The 19,965-nt window shown below is 42.6% G+C and overlaps 2 protein-coding genes across 15 annotated transcripts in view; one reads left to right on the top strand and one right to left on the bottom strand.

Moving 5' to 3' along the window:
* Positions 1 to 1,997, bottom strand: part of LOC110485928 (protein phosphatase 1 regulatory subunit 12C) — an 11,712-nt gene extending 9,715 nt beyond the window's left edge. Inside the window, exons 1-3 of one of the 2 annotated variants that reach the window (XM_021557165.3) lie at positions 1,190 to 1,997; positions 459 to 633; positions 217 to 347 (exon numbers count right to left, since the gene is read on the bottom strand). In XM_021557165.3, coding sequence (XP_021412840.2) covers positions 217 to 347; positions 459 to 633; positions 1,190 to 1,413 — 530 coding nt within the window. In that variant the 5' untranslated portion in view covers positions 1,414 to 1,997. The remainder of the gene's footprint in view (positions 1 to 216; positions 348 to 458; positions 634 to 1,189) is intronic. The other variant, XM_021557166.3, reaches the window with a different exon arrangement.
* On the top strand, positions 1,989 to 19,965 carry LOC110485926 (nicotinate-nucleotide pyrophosphorylase [carboxylating]). 13 transcript variants are annotated; one of them, XM_090195983.1, is made up of 7 exons: positions 1,989 to 2,132; positions 2,432 to 2,563; positions 4,502 to 4,542; positions 18,009 to 18,300; positions 18,574 to 18,884; positions 19,158 to 19,289; positions 19,543 to 19,965. In XM_090195983.1, the coding sequence occupies exons 4-7, from the start codon at positions 18,048 to 18,050 to the stop codon at positions 19,756 to 19,758; spliced, it is 912 nt and encodes a 303-aa protein (XP_090052109.1). In that variant the 5' UTR covers positions 1,989 to 2,132; positions 2,432 to 2,563; positions 4,502 to 4,542; positions 18,009 to 18,047; the 3' UTR covers positions 19,759 to 19,965. The 13 variants fall into 13 exon arrangements, with proteins under 13 accessions (XP_090052109.1, XP_021412836.1, XP_090052107.1 ...); XM_021557161.3 differs by having other exon boundaries at positions 2,412 to 2,563; positions 4,464 to 4,542; XM_090195981.1 differs by having other exon boundaries at positions 1,992 to 2,132; positions 2,386 to 2,563; positions 4,464 to 4,542.

Genomic DNA, 19,965 nt, shown 5'->3' with positions numbered 1-19,965 from the left:
AAAGCAGTCGACCTGCTTTACAGGCCCTGCTGCACCAGACAACAATACAGCATTGTTGAATGGAGAAACATTGGCACAGGGAGGCTACGCTTAGGCTACAAAATCAGGTTAACTCAATTGCAACGACTGCCCAACACTATAAGAGAGGAATGTAGAAAGCTTTCATAGGTAGCCCCTATTCTATTGCCTGATGTTGAAGTGATATACTGTACATACTCAGTGATCTCCAGGTTCCCACAGGTGGCTGCCACATGCAGCGGAGTCCAGCCCTCACTGTCCACCTGGTTTATGTTGGCACCCCGAGCCAGGAGAAAGACCATCACCTCCATGCTCCCATCTATACAAGCCTACAGTGAATGAGGAGAGAGGGTGATGATAATCAATGCTCCAGTATGACATATAGGTTGTAGAGTCAATACACAGACACTACATTTGACTCATTTACCACAAGTCCTTACCTGGTGAAGAGCTGTGATTCCATCAGCATTGGCACAATTCACAACCTCTCCCTGGTAGTCTCCATTCTTGCCTTCTATCTCTTTTGCATCTTTCAGCATCTCTTGGGCCTCATCTGTGTCACCACTGGCACAAGCTGCCAGGAACTCGGCAGCAGTATCAAACCGCACTCGCCTCCTACAGTCGAGGTCATCATTTAGGGACATTACTCAGGATATTAAAGTTAATATTTTACCAGCACTCCACGGCATTCATATCTCATTATTTGCATACATGAAAGGCTGATCATATTCCCCTCCTCCAAATAGTCCATGTTAAACCCAGTGGTTGTCAACAACAGTGGTGGACTGTAGCTAACTAGATATGTAGTTAGCTAACTTAACTAGTCAGCTAGCAATATAGTTAACTGCCTGATAACTTTCCAAAAATGACTAGCCAGCCAATGTGGGTGTGTTAGCTACATATTCTGTCGAATAGTGTAGAGAACTGTTCTAAATCTACTAACGTTAATAGACAGTAGACAATGTATGCATGCATGTGCCATTGTTGTGATTGCAGACATAGATAGTTAGCGAGATAAACATTGAAGTATCAGTAAAGCTAGCTAGCAAGTGCCTAGCCCACGCACAGCATTCCTGAATAGCATCCGGTATAGTATTAGTACTAGCTAGCCAGCGATAACCTAGCTAGCTGGCTAGTTAGCTAGTAATGCATCAATCTGACAATACAGTACCTTCGTTTGAGTAGACGACTATTGGCTTCCCCGGTGGTCGATCCGCTTCCCTCCACATCCTGAGAATGGTCCTTTGAAACGGAGTTGTTTACGGCCTCCGAGCAGCCTGCATCCTCGACATCGCCCCGCCACCTTCGCCTGGGCACAGCCGGTTCTCTGTCGGTGCTAGAACCTGACCAGCGCTTCAGTTGTTCTTGCCGTTTATCCTTTGCTGTGTCCCCCATTATTATCCGACGAGGGCTTTATTCAATAAAATATATATTCGATAGAAAAGACACACCCTCCATGTGTATAGTTTCACTTCCTTATTCAGAGCACTGGGTGTGAAGCCAAAGATGGTGCATAAAATGAAGATGTCCCACTCCGGCCGTTAACCATTGAAAAAAATGTCACAGTTCCGGTCTACTTAAGGAGTAGGTTAGCTGACAACGAAAACGATGCGTGCGCTTCAATGGGGGCAGAAGTCAGTGTGTTGTTGTGATTCTGGTTGGCCAGATAGCAACAATGAGAAGAGGCTGCCATCTAGGGCATCGTAGGTGGCTCATTTCAGCTAGTTTAATCTTCTTCTTGATACAATATCTTGTGTTGAGGTGTTTTGACTGATGCAATGTCTATGCTAATGTGACTAAAAATGTACTAGCTAACTAATGAACAATGTATTTGAGAAACAAGTGCTCATTGTGCAAATCTATTTATGTTTTCAATAAACATTGGAGACAAAATATAGTTTACATGTTGTCAACAATCCAAGCCAACCCTGTCTGTTTTGTCCAATAGTCCGCCACAGTGGACGGGTCATAATACCCATAAAACCTAGCGGTAAAACATGGAAATGGGTTCATACATTTTTCCCCATCATGAATTTTGCAAACACTTTAAAACGGTGTGTGTGTTTGGTGTACTCGTACCTTGCTGTGACGTTTTGATAACCGTTTAACTCAAGGTGAGTTTTATCAATATATTTGCGTCAATATACTCTCACAATATACTCTCAGCAAGCACAATCAGAGAGACCTGTGCCCAATCCATGATGAATACATGTGCTGTATTTAAATTAATCTAATAAAGTGTTGCACTTCTTCCATCCTCTTTCTCTGTCTTAGTTAGCCACTGACTACACTTTATCTAGCTAGTTAGCAGAGCAGTAGATCAGAACATATCCTTGTATTATTTTACCTAGATAATTATTTGTACAGTATCTCGACTTTGATGTCTATTTCAGAACTTATGGCATTTTTCAAGGATAATCATAGAGCATTAAAAGGGGAGAAAACCACTATAAACCTGGCCATGTGGAGAAGTACAGCCAGCCAGAGTGAGGAACAACTTACCGGTTTGGTCAGGTCCATGAGGGATACAGTTTATCCTGTGTCGGTGAGTTAAGTTTGAGCATCTTAGCAATACAATATGTTTTATACTGCTGTCAACATTCCACACGGAAAGAGCTACTTAATCAATTATATAGTGCATTTGGAAAGTATTCAGACCCCTTGACTTTTTCCACATTTTGTTACATTACAGCCTTATTCTAAAAATGATTAAATTAATGTTTTTCCTCATCAATCAACACACAATACCCCATAATGACAAAGCGAAAACAGGTTTCTAGAAATTTGTGCATTTTTTTTTATCATAAACAGAAATACCTTATTTACATAAGTATTCAGACCCTTTGCTAAGAGACTCAAAATGTATCTCAGGTGCATCCTGTTTCCATTGATCATCCTTGAAATGTTTCTACAAATTGATTGGAGTCCACCTGTGGTAAATTCAATTAATTGGAAAGGTACACACCTGTACCTGCACCTGCACCTGTAAGGTCCCACAGTGCATGTCAGAGCAAAAACCAAGCCATGAGGTTTGTCAGTAGAGCTACAAGACAGGATTGTGTCAAGGCACCGATCTGGAGAGGGGTACCAACAAATTGCTGCAGCATTGAAGGTCCCCGAGAACACAGTGGCCTCCATCATTCGTAAATGGAAGAAGTGTGGAACCACCAAGACTCTTCCTAGAGCTGGCTGCCCAGCCAAACTGAGCAATCGGGAGAGAAGGGCTGACCAAGAACCTGACGGTCACTCTGACAGAGCTCTAGAGTTCCTCTGTGGAGATGGGAGAACCTTTCAGAAGGACAACCATCTCTGCAGCACTCCACCAATCACGCCTTTATAGTAGAGTGGCTAGACTGAAGCCACTCCTCAGTAAAAGGCACATGACAGCTCGCTTGGAGTTTGCCAAAAGGCACCTAAAGACTCTCAGACCATGAGAAACAAGATTCTCTGGTCTGATGAAACCAATATTGAACTCTTTGGCCTAAATGCCAAGTGCATGGTGTTGGCAGCATCATGCTGTGGGGATGTTTTTCAGAGGCAGGGACTGGGAGACTAGTCAGGAACCAGGGAAAGATGAACGGAACAAAATACAGAGAGATCCTTCATGAAAACCTGCTTCAGAGCGCTCAGGACCTCAGACTGGGTCGACGGTTCACCTTCCAACAGGACAACGACCCTAAACACACGGCAGCGCAGGAGTGGCTTTGGGACAAGTCTCAATGTTCTTGAGTGGCCTAGCCAGAGCCCAGACTTGAATCCGATCAAACAGCTCTGGAGAGACCTGAAAATAGCTGTGCAGCGACTCTCACAAGCCAACCTGACAGAGCTTGAGAGGATTTGCAGAGAAGAATGGGAGAAACTCCCCAAATACAGGTGTGCCAAGCTTGTAGTATCAAATCCAAGAAGGCTTGAGACAGTAATCGCTGCCAAAGGTATTTCAACAAAGTACTGAGTAAAGGGTCTGAATACTTATGTAAATGTGATAGAAGTTTTTTTATATATACTTTTGCAGAAATTTCCAAAAACCTGTTTTTGCTTTGTCATTATGGGGTATTGTGTGTAGACTGATGAGAGGAAAAAAAATACTTAATCAATTTTAGAATAAGGCTGTAATGTAACAAAATGTGGAGAGAAAAAATCAAGGGGTCTGAATATTTTCCGAATGCACTGTATAACCATTAATCAGATTGCCCCAGATACCAGATTTAGGTGAGTGATAATTCAGTTCTAGAATGTTGTCATTGATGAGACTGAATCTAAAAATCTATTGACATCCAGAATTGACTTTGTTTAGATGTCCTTGCGTGTGTCATAGTTTCAGAACAAGAGGCACATCTTCAAAGGCACAGTATTTATTCATTGGGAGTGGTACATGCATTCACATGGTCTTGATTCTGTCGACAAAAATGAAACGCTAATTATCTGTTCATGACACTATCATACAGAACCACAATTGTCTGTCTCAAGCTTCACATCTCACCAGGGCCATGATGACCTGGATGTGACTGCAGGATCGAGGCAAAGGTAAGAATCTCTGGATTAACTGTCTAATGTTAACTAAATTTAGTCATTCATAAATTAGCTAAAGTTGTTTAAATTGACAATTCTGTGAATTGTCTTGGGCAAGTTTTTAATTGAAAATGCCTGTTATCTAGCTAGGTAGCTCATGGTTAGTTAGTTAGTTAGTTAGCAACATTAGCCTGGCTAGATGGCTAATAGCAGTCTATTTGCATAGCCATTTAAATGCATGAGAAATTCATAAAAACAATTACTTTCTTTGGCTTTTATAAACCAACAGTCTAGCTTGGTAGCAAACTTGGGGAAGCTATGGCTAGGCGTTCTTGATAATGTTTGTTTGTGTCTGTGGGTGAGGGGTGGGTAGCCTACTTCAAGTACTACTTGATTTGTAGCTACCCTAGCTAGCTGGATTATTTTTGTCTGGATTTTTGAGGTTTCAGAGATGGACTGATTCATCCTCTCGAGTCAAGAGTGTGTTTACTGCGGGAAAACATTGTTTGCTGTATGGGCAAGGTTATGTAATCTTTATTTATGACTGGATGGTGGGAAAACGATTGTAACCATTTCCGTGTTTGACCACTAGGTTTTATGGGTATTATGACTCATACTGTGGTAGACCAATGCATTATGGTGCGTTCAAGACAACTGGGAACTCCGAAAAATACAAGGTGAAATCATGACGTCAGTGATCTTCAGGTCAGAAAGTCGAAGCTCTAGAAAAAGTCCAGAGTTCTCGAGTTGGAATTCCGAGTTGAATGACTGTTCAAAATAATTTTTCCCAGTCATTGCTAGTTTTTTTCCCCGCAAGTTCCCAGTTGTCTTGAACACACTGAAGTTGGAAGTCTGAGATTTCTGAGTGTCCAGTTGTTTTGAACGTGGCATTAGCAGTTGGGTCTGTATATAAACCCTGGCTTGCTGTTGCTATGTATTGGACAATGAGAGAGAGGCTTTGAAAGCACCGGTTAGCCATATTGGCACTCCTCAGAAGAAGCAGTCCTTCATAGGAATTAATTGAATTCTACAGTATTTTAATTAAATAGTTCAAGGACAAAATTACATGTATGTAACTCAGAAAATATAATTTAAAAGTATGCATTAAGTTATCTGTAATAGAATAAACATGGCAAAACAAATGTAGATAATAAATTAATGAATTAATTTCTATAGCTTCCAAAATATGGTGGTGGAGTGACAAGATGGTCTGGTCTGCTCAGCTAGTTAATACAGCATATGAAACAGGGGGAAAAAGGAGTGAGTGAGATGTTTTGCTTGCTCTTCCATCTCTAGTGACGCTACGGGATGTGTTCGAGAGCATCCCGTCTGCGCAGTGCTGCGCAAGAGTTGTCTGACATCATAAACGATCTCTGTTTGCATTGTGCAGTGGTATAAGTTGTAGGTTTAAGGCAGCCCCACATCCCTTTCACTTCTTGTAAGAAAACTGCGTATTGCACTACACTCAGGTGAGTATGTCCGAAACCAAGCCACCACTTTGCATTTAGGAAAGTGACATCTGCTGTGCTTTAGAATGACTTATAGTTCCAGAAGTAAGATTGCAACTTTTAAGGCTTTGGGGCCAATAAGGGGGACTCTGAAATTAAATTGACATGTCAGTGAAGATCTTTGTCTGAATGAAAATTATTCTAACAGAATTTAAAAAATATATATAAATCAGTAAATTAACATCACTTTTTGTATTATAATTATTTTTGTTTGACTTGAAATGTTTTTTCCCAAACTTGAAATGTCTCTCAGAACTTTTACGTTGCTCAGATTGTCTGGGTAAAAAAAAAAACAAGAAGACTAATACTTTTTTCAAAGCTGTAACTCAATGTGACTGATTTTCACATTCTTTGCTTAGCTTGTAAACATTACAACATGAGCAAAGGAGCAAATTCCACTTTTCTGGTGGTGCTGTCGGCTTTGAATGTCCTAAACAATCAATAAATCAAAGTCAAAGAAAAGAGGAACATTGTTACTTTTGTTAGTTATTTTGGTGGTAAATAAACATTCCTCTGTAGCCTATTGTATATCCATATTAATAATTTCATTTGGATATTTGATAGGAGCAAAATGTGATTGGAGATACAGTAACTCCAAAAGGTTTGAGAACCACTGTTATACACAACCATTTCTGTGGACCAAATGTTATTACAATGGATCATCTTTGCACACAAAATGACTTTACAACAGACTCTTTTTGTATAAAAAAATGCATTTTTGCAAGTCTCTAAAATAGTCTTAGTTGATTAGCACATCATAGGTGCCATTTGAGGATGCAAACAGGCTTTTGATGCAACAGGTACAATAGGATGCAAACAGCTGTGGTTCAGAGTAACCTAGCCCTTTTGATCATGACTCTCAGTTCCATAGGTTACACATAAGTCATTGGACGAAGGCGTCTTCTGTGGGTGGGTGGGTGGGCGGGTGTGGATTAAGATCCCAGACGCTCGGTCTGAAACTTTAACATGCATCGTATTCGGTACGGTTTTGGAAGAATAAGGACATTATCTTTCATATCAGAAAAAAAAGAAAGAATTTTCAAAAAACTAAAGGTTAAATTGATACACACCTTGATAGGGTTAGTTTTCCCACATGGCCATATCACAATGTTACAGTGCTTGTTTACGTAAAACAGACTGAAGACAAGGCGACCACCTAATTTATCTATCTAGCATGCGCGGAACACCCAGTAGTGGAAAAAGTACTCAATTATTGTACTTAAAAGTTGAGTAAAAATTACTCAAGAAAAAGTGAAAAATACTACTTGAGTAAAAGTATTTGGTTTTCAAATATACTTAAGTATCAAAAGTATAAATCATTGCATATTCCTTATATTAGGCAAACAGCACAATTTTTATTTTTTATTTACTTGGAGTGTTGGCACACTCCAAAACTCAAATGTTATTTGTCACAAGCGCCGAATACAACAGGTGTAGAACTTAGTGAAATGCTTACTTACAAGCCCTAACCAACAATGCAGTTTAATATATATATTTTATACCTAAAAGAATAAGAAAAAGGTAAATAATTAAAGAGCAGCAGTAAAATACAGGGGGTATCGGTACAGAATCAATGTGCGGTTAGTCGAGGCAATATGTACATGTAGGTAGTTATTAAAGTGACTATGCATAGATAATAACAGAGTGTGGGGGGGGGGGGGGGGGGGGGGCAATGCAAATATTCTGGGTAGCCATTTGATTAGATGTTCAGGAGTCTTATGGCTTGGGGGTAGAAGCTGTTTAGAAGCCTCTTGGACCTAGACTTGGCGCTCCGATAACGCTTGCCATGCGGTAGCAGAGAGAACAGTCTATGACTAGGGTGGCTGGAGTCTTTGACAATTTTTAGGGCCTTCCTCTGACACCGCCTGGTATAGAGGTCCTGGATGGCAGGGAGCTTGGCCCCAGTGATGTACTGGGCCGTATACACTACCCTTTGTAGTGCCTTGCGGTCGGAGACCGAGCAGTTGCCATACCAGGCAGTGATGCAATGAGTCAGGATGCTCTCGATGGTGCAGCTGTAGAACCTTTTGAGGATCTGAGGACCCATGCCAAATCTTTTCAGTCTCCTGAGGGGGAATAGGTTTTGTCGTGCCCTCTTCACGACTGTCTTGGTGTGCTTGGACCATGTTAGTTTGTTGGTGATGTGGACACCAAGGAACTTGAAGCTTTCAACCTGCTCCACTGCAGCCCTGTCGATGAGAATGGGGGCGTGCTCGTTCCTCCTTTTCCTGTAGTCCACAATCATCTCCTTAGTCTTAATCACGTTGAGGGAGAGATGATTGTCCTGGCACCACACTGCCAGGTCTCTGACCTCCTCCCTATAGGCTGTCTCGTTGTTGTTGGTGATCAGGTTGTGTCATCTGCAAACTTAATGATGGCGTTGGCGTCGTGCCTGGCCGTGCAGTCATGAGTGAACAGGAGGGGACTGAGCACACACCCCTGAGGGGCCCCCTTGTTGAGGATCAGTGTGACGGATGTGTTGTTACCTACCCTTACCACATGGGGGGCGGCCCGTCAGGAATTCCACGATCCAGTTGCAGAGGGAGGTGTTTAGTCCCAGGGTCCTTAGCTTAGTGATAAGCTTTGAGGGCACTATGGTGTTGAACGCTGAGCTGTAGTCAATAAATAGCATTCTAACATGGGTGTTCCTTTTGCCCAGGTGGGAAAGGGTAGTGTGGAGTGCAATAGTGATGCAAATTGGAGTGGGTCTGGGATAATGGTGTTTATGTGAGCCATGACCAGTCTCTCAAAGCACTTCATGGCTACAGACGTGAGTGCTATGGGTCGGTAGTCATTTAGGCAGGTTACCTTAGTGTTCTTGGCCACAGGGACTATGGTGGTCTGCTTGAAACATGTTGGTATTTGACTCAGACAGGGAGAGGTCGGAAATGTCAGTGAAGACATTTGCCAGTTGGTCAGCGCATGCTCGGAGTACACAAAGTAATTTAGCTCATCTGGTAGGCTTGTGTCACTGGGCAGCTCTTGGCTGTGCTTCCCTTTGTTGTCTGTAATAGTTTGCAAGCCCTGCCACATCCGACAAGCGCCGGAACCGGTGTAGTACGATTCGATCTTAGTCCTCCTGTATTGATTCTTTGCCTGTTTGATGGTTTGTCGGAGGGCATAGCAGGATTTCTTATAAGCTTCCAGGTTAGAGTTCCGTTCCTTGAAAGCGGCAGCTCTACCCTTTAGCTCAGTGCGGATGTTGCCTGTAAACCATGGCTTCATTTACAGATATAATTTACAAACAAAGCATTTGTGTTTAGTGAGTCTGTCAGATCAGAGACAGTCAGGATGACCAGGGATGTTCTCTTGATAAGTGCGTAAATTGGACCATTTTCCTGTCCTGCTAAGCATTCAAAATGAAAATGTATGGAGTAAAAAGTACATTATTTTCTTTAGGAATGTAGTAAAGTACAAGTTGTCAAAAATATAAATAGTAAAGTACAGAAGAAAACTACTTAAGTAGTACTTTAAAGTATTTTTTACTTAAGTACTTTACACCACTGCGAACGCCTGTGTGTAAGTATAACTTGGAAAGTGTAGTTTTGTTGGATGAAGGCACCCCATAGCTGTATTGATCTATGCAAAACTGCTACAGTAAGTATAATTTTTTTTTAATGATTCTTTCTCGCTGATGAAAGATCAGGGTCATATGTTTCTAAATCCATATCGCAAGCTATGATTATTAACGTTTCTAAACATTAAATCACAGCGTCAGAATTGTAGTTCACGAGGCAGTCATGGGTGACGCTAATGGCTGAGAACTGTGGGGAGAAGGCAGAATGCTGCCTAAAATTTGAGAGCTAAAAGTATCTTAACCTTTAACATACACGTATTAGTCGGAACTTGGAAACTGACATTTCCGACTTGCCAACTGGTTGTATTTATACAGGTCATATTTTTTTGTACAACATTTTACACACATATAAACGACATAAAAGAATAAAACACAGAATATTACATTTACGTTTGTTAAAAAGTACATGTTGTTAAAACCAATAGAAACAACCATGAATCAAATTATTTTTTCTTGTAAAACATCCAATCTTTAAAAGCCATTTAAAATGTGAACAAATGATTTAACAAAAATAAAACATTTAAGACATGAAAACATGTAAAAAAGTAACTTTGTTAAAAAGCTGTCTTCACTCCTTTGTACAGGAACGGGGTGAGTCCTTATCAAGCTCGTCTCCTCCTGCTCTTCCGACTCAATCACCGTCCTGTCCTTCGGGGCCCAGAGGAGACCCCTCCCCCAGGCGCATCGCCCTAGGCGCAGCGCTGTCAGGCCTGGGCCGCCGGGACCTTGGGTGTTTTGGGTGACGCTTCGCCTGGGGTCGAGGCCCCCTTTCTTCTTTACTACCCCAGGGCTTCCGTGGCTACCATGACCACTTCCTGGGGGGTGGTCCCTACTCGTTTCGTTACCAGCAGGTTGCGGGAGGACCACAGTGCATCCTTCAGACACGTGTAGTTATACAGGTGCCGCGTTCAAACGGTTTGCAAGTCGGAAATTTCGGAGTTTCGTAGTTTCCACTAACACTTGAATGCACCATTAGACTTTTCCATGTTCTTATTGCCACTGGTTATCCATTATGCAAATGCTTAACATTTCATATTTTAACATTTGCAGGGCTCTACAGTGCGACCATTTTACTCGCATATTCAACTAAATGTGTGCGAACTGCAAAAGTCAAATATGAGCACATGTACGAGTTGCGGTTTATACCTGCTGTTTGTTTTATATCATGTATGTCCCGCCTACTTCCGGGTTCAATTCCTGTACTGTTTTTGAAATCCTGTACTGCTTTTGAATGGGCTTTCGGCTTTTATAATCAAATTCTTGAAAATGGGGTCAGTTAAGAAATGTTAAATAATATTTGGATTAATTTACCTTTAACCAATGCCTTTTATGAAGGTTTTTGAAGATGAAAAAAAACGCAATCAGGTAGAAGAAAATATAATATAGGAATAATTGTACATATCTTAAAGGACAACGTTTTCATGAATTTGTTAATAAGCAAAGGTTTATTTATTTTTTATAACTAAACCAAGAGACCACAGCCTGTCGTTTCAAATGGGAACAATTGAGCCATTGTGGGCAGAAAAGCTAAGTATTGGCGCCTTCTAGCACATATTTGCATATTCCTTAAGGGAACACCTACTCTGAAGTGCGCGTGTGCACTAACTCAATTCTCCTTTGCACTCCTAAACAACGCACAAAAAAAATGTACTTTGGCAAAGGGTAAAGTCTACAAAACTTAGTCCACTCTGTTTAGTAACTGATTTTAGTTTTGTGAACCGAACTATATTGAGATCAAATGTTTCATCGATGAGAAAGTTTGCATAATTTCGGTAAAAATCCATCTCGTAGTGAGTGGAAACGCAAAGCGGATGCTTCATATTGATACATCCGGTAAGATATCTGTCTCATTGTTCTATCTGTGATTTAAGCTTGAACTCCATTAAAAATCATTACGGGCCTTGAACAAGGAAGTAAGCAGGACTTGCCGTATTCAACGCGCAGCTCAACGAGCCAATCGTAGCCGAGTTCAAGCTTGTTTAGCTGAACGCGCCAATCATAACCTAGTTACAGTCTGGAACCGCGAGCCTTTGAGAAGAGTACCTTGAGTGCGCCCGTTTTGGCTCGCTACTGTAAAGGAGAATGAAGAGCATCCAATTGAATTTTAGGCGACAATGTCAACAGGATCCAGGGGAGGCCGGGTCCGAGTCTGTCAGTGATCTTGTCGGTATTGATTTTGCTGAGCCACCAGCAACACAAGATGAAGTTTCGGCCAGCAGCAGCCTTAACACTGGCGTTGCCCCAGCTTCGCCAACCACCGCCGGTGGGAAACAATACAAATACAACGCACAGTGGGAGAAAGCTTTCCCGTGGTTGCATTTTGAAGGAAATGTTATGTTTTGCCAATATTGTAAGGCCGAACCACAACTTGCAGGCAAGCTTTCTTCGTTTGTGGTGGGGAATCCTCACTTGAAGAAGGACACTGTTAAAAAACACAACGCGTCGAAAAAGCACATTGAGTGCAGAGATATCCACATCATCAAGAGTACCAACGAATACCCGGTGACAGTTCAATCGGCTCTGAGGAGGCAGGTGAGGATTTCGGAAGATAAGAGAAGACAATTAAAAAATAAATATAGCATGCTTGATTAGAAAATGTCGACCAATGATTGCGTTCTGGGACCGGTGTGGTGACATATGCCCAAGACAACTTGGAACTCGAAAAAAAAGAGGTCAACTCATGACATCAGTTATCTTCAGGTTGTAAAATCGGAGCTCTAGAAAGATGTCCGTGTTTCCGAATTGTAATTCGGAGTTGGAATTACAGTTCAAAAGAATTCCCAGTCGGGGCTCGTTTTCCCCCAGTTGTCTTAATCGTGGCAATAGCTAGGTCTTGTTCCCAGACGTTACATGCACCAACCAATGGTTGCGTATGTAAAAGTTTTGCTTCCGTCCCTCTCCTCGCCCATACCTGGGCTCGAACCAGGGACCCTCTGCACACATAGACAATAGCCATCCCCGAAACATCGTTACCCATCGCTCCACAAAAGCCGCGGCCCTTGCAGAGCAAGGGGAACAACTAAATGTACAGCGTCATCGACTGACAAATTGCAATAAGATATGTGGTTCGCTGATACATAAAATACTTATCCAGCCCTTGTAAGATGTGGCATGCGTAAGCAACGCCTGGGCAGAGGGAACGCGCCCATGTAGCTTGTCCTAAAAACCGGAAAGGAGTTTTTTTACGCGTGCAGCGCCAACCACTTAGTCGGACGTTACGAGTTTCCTAGTTCCGACTCTTACACGTGAACGCGGCATTAGGCGAACGAGCCATTACAGAATTAGTGCCTATAAAAACGCTCCGTTACTATTGATTGCAAAGGGTTGTCACTAGTTAACACAGCCACAAAGTCATAAACGCATTTTATTCCTACAATGTATTTTCTTAATCTGATTTTAAACCTAACCTTAACCCAACCCACACTGCTAATCGTATGCCCAACCTCAAATTAATACCAAAAAACTACTTTTAGTTTTTATAGCCAATTTTGACTTTGGCTGTGCGATCAGCTGGGTGGGTGAAAAGTGATTGCATTCGTTTTGGAACAGGGCTGCCTCCCGGGCGTGAGTCAAGTGACCCGCTCTGGTCAACGGCGAGTTCGGCTCAAAATGTACGTGTGGTCATGACAGCTGCCAATTTTCACGCATTTGACCGTGAGCCCACGCATTTGACCCTCTTCTCTCACGGCACACCTCGATGTCACGCATTGAAAAGTACTGCATTAATTTGTCTAATTAGTCCATTGTATAGTCCGCGCGTTAACTGTTCAACTGTGCTCCAAATCGTCTTGAAATCAGAGCATCTGCGCCTGCAATTTAACATCACGAGCGGAACCTCTATCATTGTCTTGTCTTGCCACAGCACTGTGAACCATATCTAGCGGTTCAAATTATGTTAGGGATCAAGGGGATTGGATGCATGTTTTAAAGAAACGCCCCTCGAGATTAGTGGCGATGAATGGAGAGAGAGAGAGAGAGAGAACATAGTCTGCTGAGTTTATAAAACTGTAAAAATACCTGCATGTCAGTGCTGTTTTATGTACAATGTTGTCCACAAATTAGTTGCTCCTGTCCCTATTATTGCAGAATGCAGCCTTTTGACAGCATGTACTAAAATCGATTTAATCCACACTGTTTGTAACTATGAAAATGATTTTGTCAAACAGATTGTGAACCAAAAACTGTAAATTTGATTCTACAGGGATGACAATGAATATAACAATAATTTGGTTAGAGTGTCTGGACATTTGATCTTTTTACTTTATTTAGTCTGATCAGTAGAACAATTCTCATTCTTAACAATGGGCTACAATCTAGAGTAATTACTGTGCTTTTCAGAAAGAACACTACTGTTATTCCCCACAGTTATTTTAGCATTCCACTTCCCAGTTTTACCCGTGTAATCACATATTTGAAATAGGATATGTCTACTTGTCTTTGAAAATGAATTATATTAGGCTATACATTATTGCTGCCATTCATGGACAGTTTTGAATAAGTCAAACAAATAAGCATTTGATATTAAATGCTCCAGCAATCAAATGTTATTTGGGATTTTAGTATTGTGCACATGCTAGGCAGAGGTGACAAGGGGACTCACTACTCCTAAGCACATCATATTTTGTATAGTTGGCATAAACCACCTGGATATTGATATTCATTAGATTTTTAGGGGAGATTGGGTGATTTTTGAGAAGTGATTGTTCTAACAAGAACATTTTCAAACAACCAGCACTTGGGAAACATGGATCAGGGGTGGCCAACCCTTCTGGAGAGAAAGCAGGATTTTCTTCCAGCCCTATTATTAAAGAGCGAGTTCACCTTAATTACAAAATACTAAAGCATTCTCAGGACAATGAGACAATCTATGATTTGGTTAACCACTGCCATCAACCATTAATATTACAATTTCCTGTGCAGAGCCTTGGTTCACTGTTTTCTAGCGTTTGCCTGTCTCCCGATCTCATTTAATTACTGTCTGAATAAAGTGTCAAAGCACCCCAAAAATAGGGACACTTTTTTTTATTAGCATTCTTTAAATGTTATCCCCCCAAAATCTCAGTGACAAAATCGTTGCATTTTGAGTTCATTATCATTTATTGTCCAAAGCATCCTGAATACACGTGACCTGTAAGAAAGGAAAAAAAGAAGAAAAAAAACCTGGTCATAGGCCTAAACCATGTCAAAATACGTAGAATTGCAGGAAATTAGATTTAAAACAGTACAATTTTCATGGGGGAAGACCCCCAGTCCCCAATCTAGGGGTTGTGCCAGTGGCAATGAAATTCAAATAGCAAATCTCACTCCAAACTTTCTTCAAAAGTTGGCAGCCCTGTAATGAGTAGGATTCTGTGTTTTCACCTGCAAAAGTGATTGCTTTGATAAAAATGCTTCATCTGCCTTTTATGGAAAAGTGATGTACATTTCTGAACGATAGACCATGCAGCCTTGTTGACAACATGACCGGAGCAGCGCAGATTACAGTTCGATTTGAGAAGAGCACTCCTCCTTCATTACTTTTCCCCGTTCACCTCACAGGCCAAAGACCGGTGCACCTCGGTTCAGCTTAATCCTTAATCGAACACTGCCATTGCAAAGAGTGCAACGCCCCAGTGGGCAGAGCTAGGCATGTTGCTTGTGAACTGGGACACATTTTATTACTGAGATAGGCCTCTCATTTTAATGGTTCTGTGTAGTTCATCTAATATATTTCAGACCATGTGTTTTGCAGTTAATTTTGTCTATGACTTAATAAGTCAAATATCTTTGAGTAGCAAACAGGGAAACAAGTCCCAGACACTTCTCAATAGAAACTGTTCTGCCTAAGGGGGGCGCTGTTTACCTGAATTCTTTGGATTATCTAGTGACCACCATTCCTCCTGAATAAATGTAGCTCGTTCACAAGAGACCTGATATTAAATTCACATTATTGTAATTGACCCTTGTCATAGACACACTTTGTACTTTTCACAACAACAAAAAAGACTGCCATTGTGAATTCATTGTATGTTTTGTACAGTCTGATTTGGACATTTTGTTCTCTGTTGTAGAGCAAGTAAAATAAAGACTTAATTAAACTGGAAGTGTGACTAATAGTTTACTGAAGGTTGAGATCTCTTTATATCAGAGATGTGCCTTGAGGCGTCCACATACCTCCCAGCCGAAACAGTTCGGAAGAGTTTGTGTGTGTTTGTCTACGCCCCTTTATCGGTGATAGGTCAACAATAGGGATTATTCAATGAGTCTTTGTCATTCAACGATAGATGACAAGTTTGGACTTTTTTTGCCTGAATTTATAATCGATTTTCTTGAGTTATTTTACATTAATTCTGAGGAAGGGTATACTGGCTACGGCATCTCAAAATGGACAAACAGTACTATTGCTGTTTTTTTCCCCTTGTTTTTCAAGCGAAGGTCTTTTTAAGGGAGTGTGCAAGCACACTCGTTCGGTTCAGCTAGGAGCCAGCCGAACTGAAGCATGCCGACACCTTTACCCAGTCTGTTGCGGGGGGGGGGGGGTTAAGTGAACAACTTACATTAGTGAGTGCATACATTTTCATACGGGTCCCCCGTGAGAATCAGACCCACAACCCTGCCGTTGCAAGTGCCATGCTCTACCAAGTGAGCCACATGGGACTGCACAGATGCTAGACTGTGGAATCACAGTTGACTTGTAGTATCTTTGATACTTTAAGTATTTATTTTATTGACAAGTTATGTTGAACACAGGGCGTACATGTGTCCACTGCCCAAAGTCTCTCACTCACTGCCTCATCAGCTGGGAGCTAATGCATCTTCAACTACCAGCACCTAAGGAATTACAGTCCCCTTGGTTAACCCCAACAAAGGCTAAATACTAGGCCTACATGGTAACAAAAACACTTCCAATTGTTACATGACTGTTCAGAATCTGTAGAATATAAAGATCCACTGGGCTGAATTGTGTCATTCAATTATTGGCCATTTATTAATTATAAACATTGATCCATCCATCACACAAGCGCACAAAGGTTACGATAGGCAAGGTTCAAATGATTCTGCATTGCTTTTCAATGGAATTGACCTCAACCCTAGTAGTAATAATTTATTGATCCAACTAGGATGATTGTGTATTAAGGATAGAGCAGGCCTCCTGGGTGGCGAGGTGGTCTAGTCATCAGAGACTCTGGGTTCGTGCCCAGGCCGCGACCGGGAGGTCCGTGGGGCGACGCACAATTGGCCCGTCGTCCGGGTTAAGGAGGGTTTGGCCGGTAGGGATATCCTTGTCTCATCGCGCACCAGCGACTCCTGTGGCGGGCCGGGCGCAGTGCACGCTAACCAAGGTCGCCAGGTGCACAGTGTTTCCTCCGACACATTGGTGTGGTTGGATGTGCGCTGTGTTAAGAAGCAGCTTGGTTGGGTTGTGTTTCGGAGAACACATGGCTTTCGACCTTCGCCTCTCCCGAGCCCGTACGGGAGTTGTAGCGAGACAAGATAGTAATTACTAACAATTGGATACCATGAAAAAGGGGGTAACATTTATTTTAAAAATAAAAATAAATAAGGATAGAGCAACTGGTCAGTATTAAATCACGGTCATATGTGACCAGCAGGCTCAGACAATATCCATAGCTAGGCTATAGTGGATAGCCAGATTTAAAACACTTCAAGACCCTATGGGTCAGATGGCTTTTCATAAAGATGTCATGGTAAGTAAAGAAATCCATGTTTCTGTGTGTGTGTGGGGGGGGGGGGAGGGGGGAGACTGAAGCAGTGGATGCAGCAACAGGCAGATAGGGGGGGGCAGGCACGTCCAGGTGTAGGCCAGGGTGCCCTCAGCCGGGAGATGGAGAAATAGAAAAGAGGGGTTAGTGATAGCCTTTTCAACATATTATTAGGTCATAGATAAAATTGACTGCAATGTACTTGACTCAGATATATTAGCATAACTACACAGAACCACCGCATACCCATTGTAAAATGAGATTCTATCTCCGTATGATATCCCCTTACTAAAATGTGTCCAAGTGCACAAATAACATGCCTAGCTCCACCCTCTGGGGTGTGGCTTACAGAGCGTTCTTTGCAATCTGCACTCGTAACTTGTACCAGGGTCTCGAGTTAATTCACCACACAGACTGGGATCAGAAATCGGCTCTGGCATTTAACACACCAGCCCCCATTGAGGCTCCCACAACGGCAAACATTTTTTCCCCCTCTACACCGGCGTTCTTTGTTTGTGGTGAATCTTAACCTGAAGACGGACACTGTTGCAAAGCACATTGAGTGCAGGGATTCATTCATACCAGAACTCAGGATATTTTGTAGGGTACAAATAAACTACAAACTGTTAACTATCATCAGTGGATAGCCGGATTTAAAGCACTGGAACTAACCCCTTTCTCCATTCTTAACAGAACAACTTTCCGGCGTCACATTTTACCTCGCCCCTCAAGATGACGACTCCTCAGTATGACCTGTCAAACACGCTCCCTCCCCACACACTGACCCGGCTGGCACGGGAGTGGCTGGCAGAGGACACACCAAACTTTGACCCTGCAGGGCTGTGTGTGGGATCACATGAGGTCGAGGCCAGGTTGTTGTGCAAAACGCCGTGCAGCGTGCTGGCGGGCAGGCCTTTCTTCACTGCAGTCTTCACTGAGCTCAGCTGCACTGTGGAATGGGCACACAAAGAGGGAGCACAGCTGGGTAAGAGACCAACTATGAGCCTGGTCAAAAAACATGCGGGAGGTTTTCGAGAATACACAGATGCCTCACAAACGTGATGACAATACACCTCAACTCTGATCACACTGCCAAATTCATTTGGAGAAGGTATTGGGGAAACAAGCTTTGAGTTTGGCATTCACAAAATTCCATTGAAATAGATTCCAACTGATTACAATCTAACCATTAAATACAGTTCACTCACATGATGTTTGTAATTTTAGGTAAACTCTACTTTGACCTCACCTCCACCAGGTCCGGATGCAGTGGCCCAGACTGCTGTGGTCAGAGGCCCAGCAAGGTGTATCCTCCTCGGGGAGAGACCGGCCCTCAACTGCCTGGCCCGGGCCTCAGGGATAGCCACCCGCTGCTCCCAGCTACAGAGCATCGCCAGGGAGGCAGGCTGGCATGGCCATGTGGCTGGCACGCGTAAAACCACCCCTGGGTTCCGGCTGGTGGAGAAGTATGCCATGCTGGTGGGCGGCGTGTCCATGCACAGACAGGACCTGAGTGGGATGGTGATGCTGAAAGACAATCATATATGGGCATCAGGGAGCATCACACAGGTAGGCAGGGGTGGATGTCTCAAACTGTACATTTGACATCAACCTATACTAGGATGTGGTTGTCGATTCCTCTGTAATCCTTTTACAAATGCATGAAAATCAGAGTGCAAGAATACATGTAAGTCTTTCATATTCCAAGATGTACCATTTAGATCTGGCATTTTTCTAATATGAGAGCTGAATTTTTCCCCTCTGTGCATTTTGAATAGAGATTCATTTTGCCATTCTGATAGAGAACTGATTTGATGTAATACCTACCTGTGGGTCTTCCAGGCGGTGAAGGACGCCCGCTCGGTGTGTGGCTTCAGCAGTAAGATCGAGGTGGAGTGCGGCAGCCGGGAAGAGGGCAGTGAGGCGGCCACGGCAGGAGCCGACATCGTCATGCTGGACAACTTTAAGCCACAGGTGAGACTGATGAAGGACGTCCCAAAGACATCGGGGAAGTAAATGTAGAAGAGGTAGAGACGTACTGGAGGGCTTGCGATAAAGCAGAAGACATATTTCCGTTGGACATTCATGTACTATCAATTAAGTAATATTCTTCTTCCTCCTGTATGTCAGTGCTGTGCATTTCATTCAATCTCTTCTTTCCTACACGGTCTCTTCCCGCACTCGTCCCTCCCGGCCTCTATTTCTCTTCTGTCCTTTCCTCTCTCAGGAACTCCATGCGGCAGCCCAGCTTCTGAAGGAGGAGTTCCCGTCTGTGCTAATCGAGGCCAGTGGAGGGGTGACCCCAGACTCCCTGCCCCAGTATCTCTCCCCCCATGTGGACATCATCTCTCTGGGCTGCATAACCCAGGGCTGCCCCGTGGTAGACTTCTCCCTCAAGGTTCAAAAGCCTGTTGCCTTTCCAATAATTTTCCAATCACAGTAACTGTGGCAATTCAGGATTTTTGTTAATAAAGTGAAAATAAAAAGCAATGGTCAATTTCCTCACTTTTGATCCTGGAGATGATCAAGAGAAGAAAAAAAATCTAGGAATGTTACATGAGATTTAAAACTGACATTCAGAGATGGTGACTGTATAATTTCTATGATGCGTACAACTAATTTAGAAATCATTATTAAAACTGTGAAGTAA

This window comes from Oncorhynchus mykiss, chromosome 13 (assembly GCF_057628025.1).
Source record: "Oncorhynchus mykiss isolate SJ-2025 chromosome 13, ASM5762802v1, whole genome shotgun sequence".
Classification (NCBI taxonomy): domain Eukaryota; kingdom Metazoa; phylum Chordata; class Actinopteri; order Salmoniformes; family Salmonidae; genus Oncorhynchus; species Oncorhynchus mykiss.
The sequence above is the reverse complement of the archived record's forward strand: the minus strand, read 5'-3'. Positions and strand labels throughout refer to the sequence as shown.

Bases quoted from the DNA above. Each gene is read 5' to 3' on its own strand.
- LOC110485926 (XM_021557159.3), top strand. From the start codon at position 11,695: ATGAAGAGCATCCAATTGAATTTTAGGCGACAATGTCAACAGGATCCA. The intron at 12,145-18,008 runs GTGAGGATTTCG...CATTCTTAACAG, and splicing joins AATCGGCTCTGAGGAGGCAG to AACAACTTTCCGGCGTCACA. The intron at 19,290-19,542 runs GTGAGACTGATG...TTCCTCTCTCAG, and splicing joins TGGACAACTTTAAGCCACAG to GAACTCCATGCGGCAGCCCA.